General features: G+C 44.2%; 1 protein-coding gene across 1 annotated transcript in view; it reads right to left on the bottom strand.

The window, feature by feature from the left end:
• Positions 1 to 9,348: 9,348 nt before the first annotated feature.
• The window catches only part of LOC143930399 (oxysterol-binding protein 1-like), an 88,662-nt gene continuing 84,564 nt past the window's right edge, over positions 9,349 to 13,446 (bottom strand). Inside the window, exon 14 of the mRNA XM_077454692.1 lies at positions 9,349 to 13,209. Coding sequence (XP_077310818.1) covers positions 13,067 to 13,209 — 143 coding nt within the window. The 3' untranslated portion in view covers positions 9,349 to 13,066. The remainder of the gene's footprint in view (positions 13,210 to 13,446) is intronic.

Below are 13,446 nucleotides of genomic sequence, written 5' to 3'. Positions count from 1 at the left end.
AAGACTGGGCTCTGGGAAAACCAGACTTGGGGTACTGTTTACTCAGAGCGCCCGTAAGTTTCTGGCAGAGCTTTCTACATGGCCCAGGTGGGAGGATCTTTTCGTAAGAGCCCCAGATATACCTGAAAATTGGCTAACAATACCCGCCGTGATGGGTGAAGGCTGGAATTGGTCTGATATCAGCAATTCCTGCGGCGGGGACAGGTAAGGGAAGTCATCCTATATATTTAAATATATGAATGGATTTCTTCATTGTGAGTAGTTGTATGTCTTACCTGGTTTCCACCACTAGAGGGAGTAAGAGCAGCCTGATACATACTTACATGCCTTTCAATACAAACACGCTCAGTGAAAGTCTGGTTCTCCAGCTACTCACGTCTCCTTACAGCTCCTGCCACAGTTAAAGGTAAAAAGGGGTCCCACGCAGGTCAGGGGTCCCACGATGCTCCCTTTGGGTTCTCCTTCCCCCCCCCGGATTCCGCGGTCCTCGTGCACGTGCACGCTCCCGGCCTAATGGAGGAGGGGGGGTGTGGTTGCGAGCCGTGCACGTTAGTGTGCACGGCGCTGTACTGTGCAGGCGCCAGTTTTAAAAAGCCCAGAGCGTCAGGGGACTGTAACTGGAGACACAGGAGCTGTGGGCTGTAAGCATCCATGGGGATTGGATCCAGGCAAACTTTAAGACACCTACTCAGCATCAGGTTGTGCAGTTTAAGCATATATTGATTTATTGTGAGACTTTAAGCGCAACAGTGATCGCATTTGTACTAGTACCTCTGCTTTGTAGCTTAGTACTATGTCTCCTCGTAAGAGGGTCTCAGGGGGAGATAATAAGAGCACTGACAAGTCACCGCCTAGGTCCAGGGGTTCCAAAAGTGCCTGTAAATTACCATCCCCCTCTGCAAGACTGGAGCCAGCCTCTCATAACGAGTCAGTGCACCTGTCGCAGCCCCAGTTTATGTCACTGAGGACTCCCTTAGGGCTACATTGGAGGGTTTTGAAGGGAGGATCATGAATTTTATTTCTGCTTCCCTAAAAGATAGCAGGAAAAGGGGTAGATCCCCTCCCTCTGCTGAAATCCCTCTCTCAGATAGTTGTTCTGAAAATGAGGAGGGATCCCTATCTTTGGATAGGGATCAGGAGCAGTCGGATGAGTCAGAGGAAGAGGAGATAGTCCCCTCCTCCCAGGCACTCAGAAAGCAGGTGCAGTATTATACTGAATTGGTGCGTACCACATTCAGAATGCCGGCTGCTGAAGTCGCTACATCCTCTGTCTCTTCCCTGGGAGTCAGGAAAGCCCCACAGACTGCTTGTTCCTTCCCAATTCATCCTTTAATAGATAAATTGATGTATGAGGATTGGGGACATCCCGATAAACTGTTTACTCCTCCCAAAAGGTTTTCTATGCATTATCCTGTGGAGGAAAGTTTCACCAAGAAATGGGGGGTCCCATCTGTCGATGCGGCTGTTTCTTGTGTGAATAAAAACCTAACTTGTCCTTTGGATAATGCGCAGGTATTTAAGGATCCAGCTGACAAAAGGCTGGAAACCTTATTAAAAGCCTCCTTTTCCATGGCTGGCGCTGTGGTGCAACCTACAGTCGCAGCCGTGGGGTTGTGTCAGTTCCTCAAGGAACAGGTTAAACAGATGTTTGGACTCCTTCCCAGTGAGGAAGTAGAGAATTATGCAGAGATGCCTCACATCTTGTGTTTCATAATTGATGCGATTTTGGATTCTGTCCAACAAGCATCGCGTTTGTCCCTCATGTTGCTTCACATGCGAAGGACCCTATGGCTAAAAAATTGGGCTGCTGAGATGTCATGCAAAAAGCATTTGACTGGGTTCCCGTTTAAAGGGGAGCGTTTGTTTGGGGAAGAATTGGATAGATTCGACCAAAATATTTCAGGAGGTAAGTCTACTCTCCTTCCAGTCAAAAAGAGCAAACGTCCTTCATTCAGGCGTACTCTCTCTCCCGAAGCATCAAGCTCTAAACAGTGGCGACGGCCTTCCCAGCCCTCCTCTGCTAGAAAGCCTCAGGGCCGAGCCCAGGGACAGAAAAGGACTTGGGGGCGAAAGCCTGCCAAGCAGACCCCCAAGACCTCCTTGTGAAGGGGCGCCCCCGCTCGGCAGAGTGGGGGGAAGGCTCCTGCAGTTTGCAGGCGCCTGGCGGGAAGAGATTCAGGACAGGTGGGTGATCTCTTCGGTATCTCTGGGCTACAGGCTAGAGTTTCAGGAGATTCCACCTTCTCGTTTTCTAAGGTCAAGGATCCCCAAGGATCCAGTAAAGCAGAAGCCGCTATTCCTGGCCTTAGATCAGTTACTATCCCAGGGTGTGATAGTAGAAGTGAGCCCGAAAGAGCAGGGTTCAGGTTTTTATTCAAATCTCTTCACCGTTCCAAAGCCAAACGGAAGTGTCAGACCTATCCTGGATCTGAGAGACCTAAACCGGTTTTTACATATCCAGACCTTCCGGATGCAGTCAATGCGCACTGTGGTCTCCTCCCTGCAAGGGGGAGAATTCATGGCATCAATAGATATCAAAGACGCATATCTCCATGTGCCAATATTTCCCGCACACCAGAAGTTTCTAAGGTTCGCGGTAGAGCGGCGCCATTTTCAATTTGTGGCCTTGCCGTTCGGGCTGGCTACGGCCCCTCGAGTCTTCACGAAGATTCTGGACCCTCTCTTAGCAATCTTAAGAGTTCAGGGCATAGCCGTCATGGCTTACCTAGACGACTTGCTTCTCGTAGAGAGAACTGCAGCGTGCCTAAGTCGCAGCGTCACCAGGACGCTAGAACATCTAGAGCGCCTAGGTTGGATTATAAACCTAGAAAGGTCGTCCTTGCAACCGACCACCAGGTTGGATTACCTGGGTTTGATTATCGACACCGCTCAGGGCAGGGTGTTTATTCCAAGGCCAAAGGCCTTGGCCATTGGAGATCTGGTGCGCCTGATTCTGGGCAGAAGATCTTCCTCCATTCGGTTATGTATGAGACTTTTGGGAAAGACGGTCGCCTCATTCGAGGCCGTCCCATTCGCCCAGTTCCACTCAAAGCCTCTGCAAAGATGCATCCTGGCGGTTTGGAACAGGAAGCCCCAATCCCTGGATCTTCCTATGCGTTTATCCCCCGGGACACGCAAAAGTCTTGTCTGGTGGTTACAAACCAGGAATTTGCTGAAAGGCAAAACTTTTCTTCCCCTCTCATGGAAGATCGTCACAACGGATGCCAGCCTGACAGGCTGGGGAGCCGTATTAGAGGGAACGTGCTCGCAGGGGAAATGGTCTGCGACCGAAAGTCTGCTGCCCATAAATATCTTGGAGATTCGGGCAGTTTACATGGCACTCATAGAGTGGTCTTACAGACTGCGAGGTTTCCCAGTTCGGATTCAGTCCGACAATGCCACCGCAGTGGCTTACATCACCAGGGCGGTACCAGAAGTCTGGTGGCCCAAAAGGAGGTGAATCGCATACTTGTTTGGGCAGAAGAGCATGTTCCGTGTCTTTCTGCAGTCTTCATCCCAGGAGTAGAGAATTGGCAGGCGGATTTTCTCAGCCGCCAGCAGTTATGCCCAGGAGAATGGGCTCTGCACCCCGATGTGTTTCAGAACATATGTCACAAGTGGGGCACTCCAGACGTGGATCTGTTTGCGTCCAGATTCAACAGGAAACTGGACAGGTTTGTGTCAAGGACAAGAGATGCGCTTGCCCAGGGGTCAGATGCTCTGACGGTTCCCTGGGATCAGTACAATCTGATCTATGCCTTCCCCCCGAGCCCGCTGTTATCGCGGTTCCTGGGAAGGGTCAAGAGGGAGTCGAAGCCGGTCCTTTTGGTGGCCTCAGCTTGGCCCAGGCGACCATGGTTTGCAGAAATCATGAAATTGGCAGTGGGCAGGCCATGGACCCTCCCTCTCCGGCCAGATCTGCTCTCACAGGGTCTAATCTACCATCCTGCTTTACGCAGTCTGAATTTGACGGTCTGGCTGCTGAGACCCACATTCTGAGAGACCGTGGCCTTTCGGGGCCAGTCCTTTCTACTCTGGTCAATGCCAGAAAGCCGGCCTCCAGGCGTATCTATTACAAGATCTGGAGGACATACGTTTCCTGGTGTGAACTCAGGAGATGGCATCCTAGAAAGTATGTCATTAACAGAATCTTGGCCTTTCTCCAATCAGGCCTAGAAATGAATTTGGCCATAAGCACCATCAAGGTGCAGATTTCGGCCCTGTCGGTATTTTTTCAAAAACCTCTTGCATCACACTCCCTAGTACGGGCTTTTATCCAGGGGGCTATGCGGATAAAACCGCCAGTTAAACCTCCGGTATGCCCATGGGATCTGAATTTGGTTCTCTCGGCCTTACAGGGCCAACCATTTGAACCTTTGCATCTGGCTTCTTTAGCTCTCTTGACTAAAAAGCTGGTCTTCTTAGTAGCCAGATCCACGGCTAGAAGAGTATCAGAATTGGCGGCTCTTTCCAGTGAAGAGCTGTATTTAATTATCCACAAGGACCGGGTGGTTATGCGTCCCAGCGGGTCCTTTCTACCTAAGGTGGTTTCGGGTTTCCATCGGAATCAGGATATAATCCTACCATCCTTTTTTTCCGAATCCTCAGTCCATAGAGGAAGAATCTTTACACACTTTAGATGTGGTTAGAGCAATCAGTCTTTATCTTCAAGCAACTGCTCAGATAAGGAAAACTGACTGTTTATTTATTCTGCCGGAAGGCCCTAGAAGGGGTCAGGCAGCGTCAAAGTCCACTCTCTCAAGGTGGATCAGACAAGTTATTTCTCAGGCCTATAGCTTAAAGGGGAAGATTCCTCCCTTTCAGGTGAAAGCGCACTCTACTAGGGCTGTCAGTGCCTCTTGGGCAGTGCATCACCAGGCCTCCCTGGCTCAGATCTGTAAGGCTGCGACTTGGTCATCAGTCCACACATTCACCAGATTCTATCAGGTGGATGTCAGAGGGCAAGAGGATATCGCCTTCGGGCGCAGTGTACTGCAGGCTGCAGTTTAGGTCCTCAGGTCCCTGGCGGTCTATATTTATGATCTGTGTCTCCCTCCCCTCAACCTGAGCATTGCTATGGGACATCCCACTATGTAATGAAGCTCCTGTGTCCCGTGATGTATGATCAAGAAAATGGGATTTTTATATACAGCTTACCTGTAAAATCCTTTTCTTGAGAGTACATCACGGGACACAGGGCTCCCGCCCCTCTTGGGTTTTACGTGGTTTCTTATTGCTTTGCTACAAAACTGAGGTGCCTCCCAGATGGGAGGGGTTATATAGGGGAGGAATTCTCTTTAATTAGGGTCAACCAGTGTCCAATCACCAGAGGTGCCTATATAACCCACTATGTAATGAAGCTCCTGTGTCCCGTGATGTACTCTCAAGAAAAGGATTTTACAGGTAAGCTGTATATAAAAATCCAATTTTTAAAGGGATGTAGGATGTTTGCTCTCCCAATGTAGCAAATTATTGGTGGAGGTAGGTTTCCAGTAGATGGTTGTATTAATGGCACCATCAACATCTCTCCCAATCTTAAAATCCAGGAAAATGATGAGGTCATGGTTAATCTCACTGGTGAAAAACATATTGTACACAATATCATAGTTATTTAGACATGCTACAAATCCCTTCAATCTCTCCCTTTGGCCCTACCAAAGGATAAAAATATCATAAATTAAGTTTACCCATAGCAAAATAGGTATAACTATAGGAGCGATGTTCTATTTCTGTGGTAATATTAACATCTACCAAGTTTAAACTTTGAAAACTTATCTTGTTATATACCTATAGACAATATAAGGGTTGTAATCTCCTACATTCAATATAAAGGCTCCAGGCTGTGCATGTAAATTCAAGGGCTACTCACCAACACCAACTGGTATCAAGAGATGGTGTTATATCCATCTCTCCTCCCATCTATTGGCCACATATAAAAATCAGATGAACAGAAAAAGAGAAAGTATACTAGTAAATACTGTTACTGTAGATTTCTCTCTCTGATATGTAATATGGGTTCTCATCCATGTGGACACAAACAACTTTTGTATGAGCCGCATATAAAACCATATCCACAAAAAAAAAAAAAAAAATTTCTTTCAATCAAGACTGCACTGACACAAGGCATATCTCATCCCAGAAAAAAGAAAAATGATGGGGAGGCGGTAAAGAACGTGTCAGGACAAAAATTTAATTTAAAATTAAATCATGTGACCTAAATGAAAATAAAGTCAGAAGGTGCTCCCAAAACCAAATCACCCAAACCCAACATGTTTCGCTCTTTAAATAGAGCTCCGTCAGAGGTAATAAAATCAAAGAAAAGTGAAGAAAAAGAGCAACCAAGAGTAGCCGATTGTCACATGGTGAAAAGAAAATGGTTTGGGCCATGTATGGTCCACTCCCTACGTCTATGGGACTGTAAAATTTTCAGCTGGCCTATTATCTCCCCACTTCCCATTATTGCGCCTTGCCCACTGTCCATTATTCCCCCCTAGCAGTTAAAACCCTAGTCAATTCTCTTGGATTCACAGATGTCCATTCACTGTTCACCCCCACAAGAATAGTCACATTTGAAATGCTTAGATCTTCTTGTGATATTCCTCTTCGGGAACACTATAGCCATCTTCAAATCAAACATTTTCCTCAACAACTCATACGGACTCAACCTACCCCCTACACCTTGACTCCCTTTGAGAGAATCCGCAGGGCTATTTCTCTCTCCCGGGGGGTAATATCCCTACTTTATTGCACCATCAGAAAACACCCAGTGAGACAGTATCACCTCCAATGGGAAAGAGACCTAGGGAAGCAGCTGGACCCAAAAGACTGGCAGAGTATGATGATATCCCTTACAAAAAGCTCAAGGAATGGCCTTATTCTAGAGAATGCATATAAGGTCTTTTATAGGTGGTATTATATGCTCGACAGGCTAGCGTGATTTATCCCCTCCTACTCTCCTCATCCACAGATTCCATGGCCCATATTTGGTGGACATGTACAAAGGTCTGTAGACTTTGGTTCAGGGTCTATGCTCTTTTACGGAATATGTTCCACTCTAACCTGAAGAGAGACCCATATGAAGCCCTGCTATGCAAACCCATCCTTGAACTCCTCCGCCCGGAACGTCAATTAGCTCAACACCTTTTTAATGCAACCAAACTCACTATTGCGCGGTCTTGGAAAACTCCTGTACTTAGCTTTGAGGCAGTTAAAAACTGCATGAATGACATAATGATCAATGAGAAACTAATGTCCCTGGCTTCTGACATGCATAGTAAATTCCACAGAGTCTGGCAACCCTGGATATCATATAGTCAGCCATCCAGATTTAATGGTCAGCTTTTATCAATCTAAAAGGTCCGGCATGCACCCCCCCCCCCCCTGGGATGGACTCTCGCCCCCCCCCCCCACGTCCTATATTTGCTTTCTATTCTTTACTACTAACTTACTCTCTTCTTTTCCGTCCTTTTGTATGCTTCTCTTTGTGACCCTGGTTATAAACTTACTACTGATGGTTATAGCAATTTGGGACAACCAAAACCGTCAGACTGGATTATTTTCTTATATTTTTTTCTTTTATCCACAAGTTTTTTTTTTTTTTTAGTTTAGGTGGATACAAGAATACTATGTTGCACTCTATTACTCAACCTATACATGAACACAAAAAACAACATATTTTGGTACAAGGTATGAGCATTTTCAGGAATTACAACTGATTGTGTTTTTTTTTTGCATCTACCTTCTCTTCAAATTTCTTAAGTGTTTTGCACCGCTGTATACTGTACTACATATACAACATCCCTCAGTCTGGATTTTCCTTTTATTTTATGTCCAATGTAACCATCATATACTTGCATATTCTTGTTGTATTCAATTTTTCAATAAAATTCTTGTAAAAGAAAATGGTGTCTTGTTTGTAGTCCCTTGAACCTGACCATTTAAAACGGCTGCTGCACATGCTCATTGCTGAGGGGAGTCATATCGCCAGCTTGTGGATGAAAATCAGAACTACAAGGCTCCTATCCGATATACCATTGTCCTGTAGAGTCTTTCCCTTTCCTAAATACCAATATGATCCTTACAAATAATTATGTTAGACAAGGCTATTTAGACAATAAATCCAAAAGATGTTATGTATGAAAGGTCAAACTGTAAAGCCTTCATTAGGGCCAGAAGAAAGAAAGAAAAGGACGAAAAAGAAAGAAAAAAAAAATGTGAGAAAAAAAAGCTTTTCATGTACTGTGGTACACCATCCTGTCTTGGGAAGGGTAGGTATAACTGCGTCTGAACCTCCTACTATCGCTAAGGACTTTGGCTTCAACAGCCATGCCGTCAAAGACAGCAACTGTACAATTTCAATAGCCATGCCATCAAAGCCAGCGACCGTAAAACAGTACAAAAGAATGGACCATACAACAGCAAATGTAGCAGATCTGAAAGAGCCTATAGCTCGTCTGCTAAGAGATTTACTGTACAATGTTTGCATACTTCATGTTTAGCTAAACAACTGTGATCTGGATCATTGGAATACCTCAATCTTTATTCTGTGCAACAGGCAAGGAAGAAGAAATTGTAGTGGAGGGAAGGCATAGATCTGGGAAAACAGATCCCAAGGAGTTACCAGGGCATCTGCTGCAAATGATTGAGGATGCCTGGTTTGGGACACAAACCTGTGCAGTTTCTTAAATCTGAATGCCAAAAGATCAATATCTGATGTTCATACATCTGTAGTAATGCACGATAAAGAAACAATTTTTAATACCACTACTTATACTTACTGCCATCATATGCACTGGAGCGCAATGAAATACCTAGTACTTACAGATATGGGGAAGCTTGCGACTCTCCTCTTCCTCCCATATTGTAGTTCAGTACCAAAGCTGGGTGTACTAACAAACCTGCATGTGAAGAGGATACTTTAACTGATTTTTTTATTTATCACAAATAAGCTATGACTATGGCTGTTAAAGGAAGAAATGCGTTAGCACGATTGTTAAAAGTTGTTACTCACTTTAGAATTAGTTATTTTGAAGGATATCACAGCGCACCAACTCACTACTTATTGGGTATTTCAGCCTGGAATAAACTTTAGCTCTGCACTCAAGGTTTCAGAATTCCTAGTTTGGTTGAGGGGCAGAGCAGGTGTTTGATCTATTCAGCAATGCAGTGTGCATTAGCAGTGAATCACTAGGCCCAATGGCTATCACATTGGTGGGTTTATCCCTTGCCTTGGTGTGACCTCTGACCAGGCTAACGTGGAGCTTTTTTCACTGTAGCTGTAATATAAGATCTACATGCCACAAAACTTTTGTTATAAATTAAATGAAAAAAGTAATCTGGGAACTCAAGAGCTGTCATCTGATCTTTATTTAATTTAGTATTTGCACAGAAATCAAGAGACGGACAAAAAAACAAAAAAATAAAACACAAAACAAACAAAAAAAAAGGTGAGAGACAAATAGTGAGAGGTAGAGTGACAGAAATGAAAAATATACATTATATATATATATTTATATACGGCGGGGCAGGACTGACAGAGCAAAAACCCTCAATTGTTCGCCCAAAAAATAAAATAATTAAAATTATATTAGAGGTGTCAGACATTGTACAGTCCCCGGCCTTCCTCTTCCCCCACAACAAGACAAAAATAAAAAATAAAAAATAAAAAGTATGCACACAACAAACCCAAAAATCACGGAGATTAAATCAAACATAAGGCAGAAGACAGCACCCCCACCCACCCTAGCGCTCAAGGCGGGGGCAGTGAGATGGTTCGGAGACCTGGTGAAAAGGAGTTCTGGGAGCAATGCTCTGCAGACCGAGACCTGTTATGTAATCCCAGGTTTAGATTTGGGCTCTGGAAATGCTGACTAGGTCATATACAAATTAAAACTAGTCATGGGACACACAAGCATCAAAAGTCTACCCATTTACATAAAGGAGATTGGTCCGAAGACATGGTAGCTGCTGTAGCCTCTCTGACTTGCTTCTTTATTTGACGAGATCCTAACAGGGTATAAACGTGTTGGTAACGGCAGCTCCCATATTTTTATGTCACGTCTGCATTAGGTAGATGCCAAGTTAAGCTACAATCTCCTGACAGGGTAGATTTTGGCCTTTTTTGTTACAAGTGTTTTACCTAAGCAAGTAGTCCATTTTCACTTCAAGCAGCATAGCGCCGCAGTGCAGTCACTTTGAAAACATTGCCATTTCTTGACTAGTAAGTACCCCCAACATAAGACTGCTACTTAGATCTACTTTAAAAAGATGGCAGTTCACTCATGAACTCACAGCTGTAAATTACCTTTTGAGTTTAGGGTCAGCTCATCCTAAAGTTTATAGTCTCAGATAAAGGACTGTAGTTTCTGCTGATGTGTTTTGACCAAGCTAGGTCTTACCTGCTGCAATGAAGACCTGTTGGGTTGAAACTTGCCAGCTTGCAATATAATTGTTCCTAATTTTTTGTGAACAGTAACCTTTTCTATGCAGAGAAGCTTGATTTTCGCTTGTCCACATAGGCTGCTTTGCCAGCATGACGCTGCGCCCCAACAAAATCAAAGTAAAGAAAAGGACAGTCTAGTAGTACATTGCAAACATCCACAGCATAATCAGACTTGCTTTGATGTGCTTAAACCCTGCACAGGAGACAGAAGCAAATCCATCTACAGGTTTGTGAACCTAGTATTGTACAGGGAACTGGATCTTGCTGATCCTCTACAACAGTGGTCATCAACCCTGTCCTCAGGGCCCACTAACAGGCCAGGCTTTATATATTACCTTGGGGAGATGCAGAATAGAATACAGCAATCACTGAGCAGCAAATTATATCTATCACCTGTGATGTATTTCAGTTATCTTGCAAACCTGGCCTGTTAGTGGCCCCTGAGGACAGGGTTGATACCTAATAGAGGTTTCTTACTTGCAGCGATGAAGCCTTCCCCACAGATAGTTTGGGTAGAAAGTGTGTGGTGCCACAGAAGAAAGAGAATGGCGTTTTAACTGTTTGGTCAAATGAGAAACATTGCGAGTGGCAAAGCTCCAGCCCCCGGTGCTCATCAATGCTCCTCAAAGCTTTCCATATTTCAGCTTGCTTCAAAGTCAAACCTTTTTAAACTAGATGCTACCTGTACCTGGTGGTGAAGATATGCACTGTAAGTGGGCCTTGCCCACTAGACTCAAGCACTGTCTTACACACTTACAAATAAATGCTTCTGCCGGCAGCAACTATCAAAACTTATTAGTGTGAGCCCCTGCTTAAAAGGGCTTTAAAAAAATAAAATTGAAAACTGCCCCCAGGTATGAAGTGCAGGTATCTCAGCTTTCAGCTCCTCCACGCTGCTCAAATGCTGGGCTTTCCTGATTAAGCAAAATGTTGTCACTGACTGGTAGTGTTAGAGCTTGCTGGCCCACTTCTGTCTCGCAAACATTTCTTTTAGCTGATCACGGTTATAGGAATGTGTGGGAGAAGACAGCAGAGAAAGCTATCAAAAAGTGGCAAAACTTTGCCCAATACATGTAATTATTTGTGCAGAGCAGGGGAATTGAAAGTGCAGATGTGCCTGCACCTGCCAGCATTTTTTTGATACTGTAAAGTTGCAATTTTGCAATAATCTTAAAAAAATTTATTCTCGTATCACAGTTTTGCAAATTTACTTATAAAAAAGATTTACTCCTTTAATGTTGCTTCCTTTGGTAGAGTTGGCTTTCAGAGCAACAAGGACCACTAAAAATCAGACAATTGGACATACCCAATTTCATTTTGAGAAGTCAAGCCCTGTACACAGGCCTGGGCCTTCGACCCTTCTGAAGCACAAAGCAATTGATTTGAAGACCAATACAGTAAAATGGTATTTTAAAGGTACCACAAAGTGCCTGCACTTTAACAGCAATGCTAGCGGAAAGAATATTGGATGACAGGGTCACTTTAAAAAATTTCCAAGTTCTTCCATTTCATAGCTTTTTTTTTTTGTTTACGGTTGACAAATTCCTGCTGGTCATACATTACTTTTCTTTCTTTTCATTGGTCTTCCGTGGTCAGAGAAGGAGGATTCTGCTGGGGAAACTACACAGCAGTGAGTTATTAAAGTACAAAAGGAAAGACGTTTGTCTTTGCCTACAGATATATAAACAGTGCAAACAGTAATTGCTAGCTACCAAACTCAAAACTGATTTTATCCACATATTATAGCCTGTGGATTTTTGATTGGCAGCTATGGATGCGGCTCTGACATGCACCACCAGGAACTCCCAGTCTTCATGTTGTTTAATAACTGCCCTCCTGGAAACTTGAAGGTCTATCTACTAGAGTTCCAGAGAGAAATACAAAGCCAGCGAGTAACCCAACCAGCCACTTTCCAAATTGGTAATATCAAAGCAGAGCAACCCTTTACATTTCTTAGGTAGATCCTATAGGTTCTCCACTTCCCCCAGCCACTCCAAAAAATGTCTCAGTTCTATGCATTTAGCCTATCAGAGAACACAAGGAGATTGACCAGGGAGAATCGCCGTAGTGGGATTGGCCCAATGGTTGTCATATTTAGCTGCTGAAGGAAGTCCCTGATAATAAGCCAGTTGGTGATTCTACTCAGTAGTGCCTACTCATTACACGTACAGTAGTTATTATCTGCCCCTTTAAATAATCCATTTGGTGGTCACTGTATGTATACCGTAGGAATTGTTGCCCATGTACTGCATAAGTGCTTTTAAATTATGTATCGCAGTGTTGCCATAAGCATCCTTATAACATGAAAAAGATACAGTAGGCCTTGTTTGCCAAATGGGCCAATAGACTTCTTTCTTATTGCAAGAGAATGAAAGTGATCGGTTATTATGGGTGACAAGAATACTGCTTCTGCAAAACAAAAGTTTGATGAATAATGCTTGGATGGGCCATGAGTGACAGAATTGGGGCAAAGCATCATGGAATGTCTGCAGAGCATTGCCCTATCCAAATAGGGGGCTGAACTAGGGTCAGTAAGGCATCACTGAAGGTAAAAAGAGAAGGAGAGAGCATGGGGTGGAAGAGGACATGGGAGGGGATCGAGATGTTGTCACTTCCCATTGTCCCTTAAAAGATATCTGGGCAGGTACTCCAATCCTGCCGTTCTTTAGCATCCCAGTAAGTGCCGCGGTAGATGTGCATCATTTCCTTGGTCACAGGATCCATCTTGCGGTCAAACCACTGTGGTTTGTAGGGATCCACTGGAGACTCTAAAAAATAAAAAAATAAAACAAGGTAAAATTAAGGGTTGACTCCAGTCTAACAAAGTGTGACTATCTGCAACGATCAATATGCACCAAATATCGGACACCCTTACAAACTATGTCTGTATGAAACATACACGCTATAGGAAAAAGTAAGTATTGCACTCACAATCACAAATTGCCTTGTGATCCGGGCAAACCAGCAGTGAAGAAAAAAGAACCCAAATTAATCCAGCCAAAGGT

Source organism: Lithobates pipiens, unplaced genomic scaffold, assembly GCF_037356315.1.
Source record: "Lithobates pipiens isolate NorthernLeopardFrog02 unplaced genomic scaffold, aLitPip1_a1.2 Scaffold_25, whole genome shotgun sequence".
In the NCBI taxonomy this organism is placed as follows: domain Eukaryota; kingdom Metazoa; phylum Chordata; class Amphibia; order Anura; family Ranidae; genus Lithobates; species Lithobates pipiens.
This window is presented reverse-complemented; position numbering and strand designations above follow the sequence as displayed.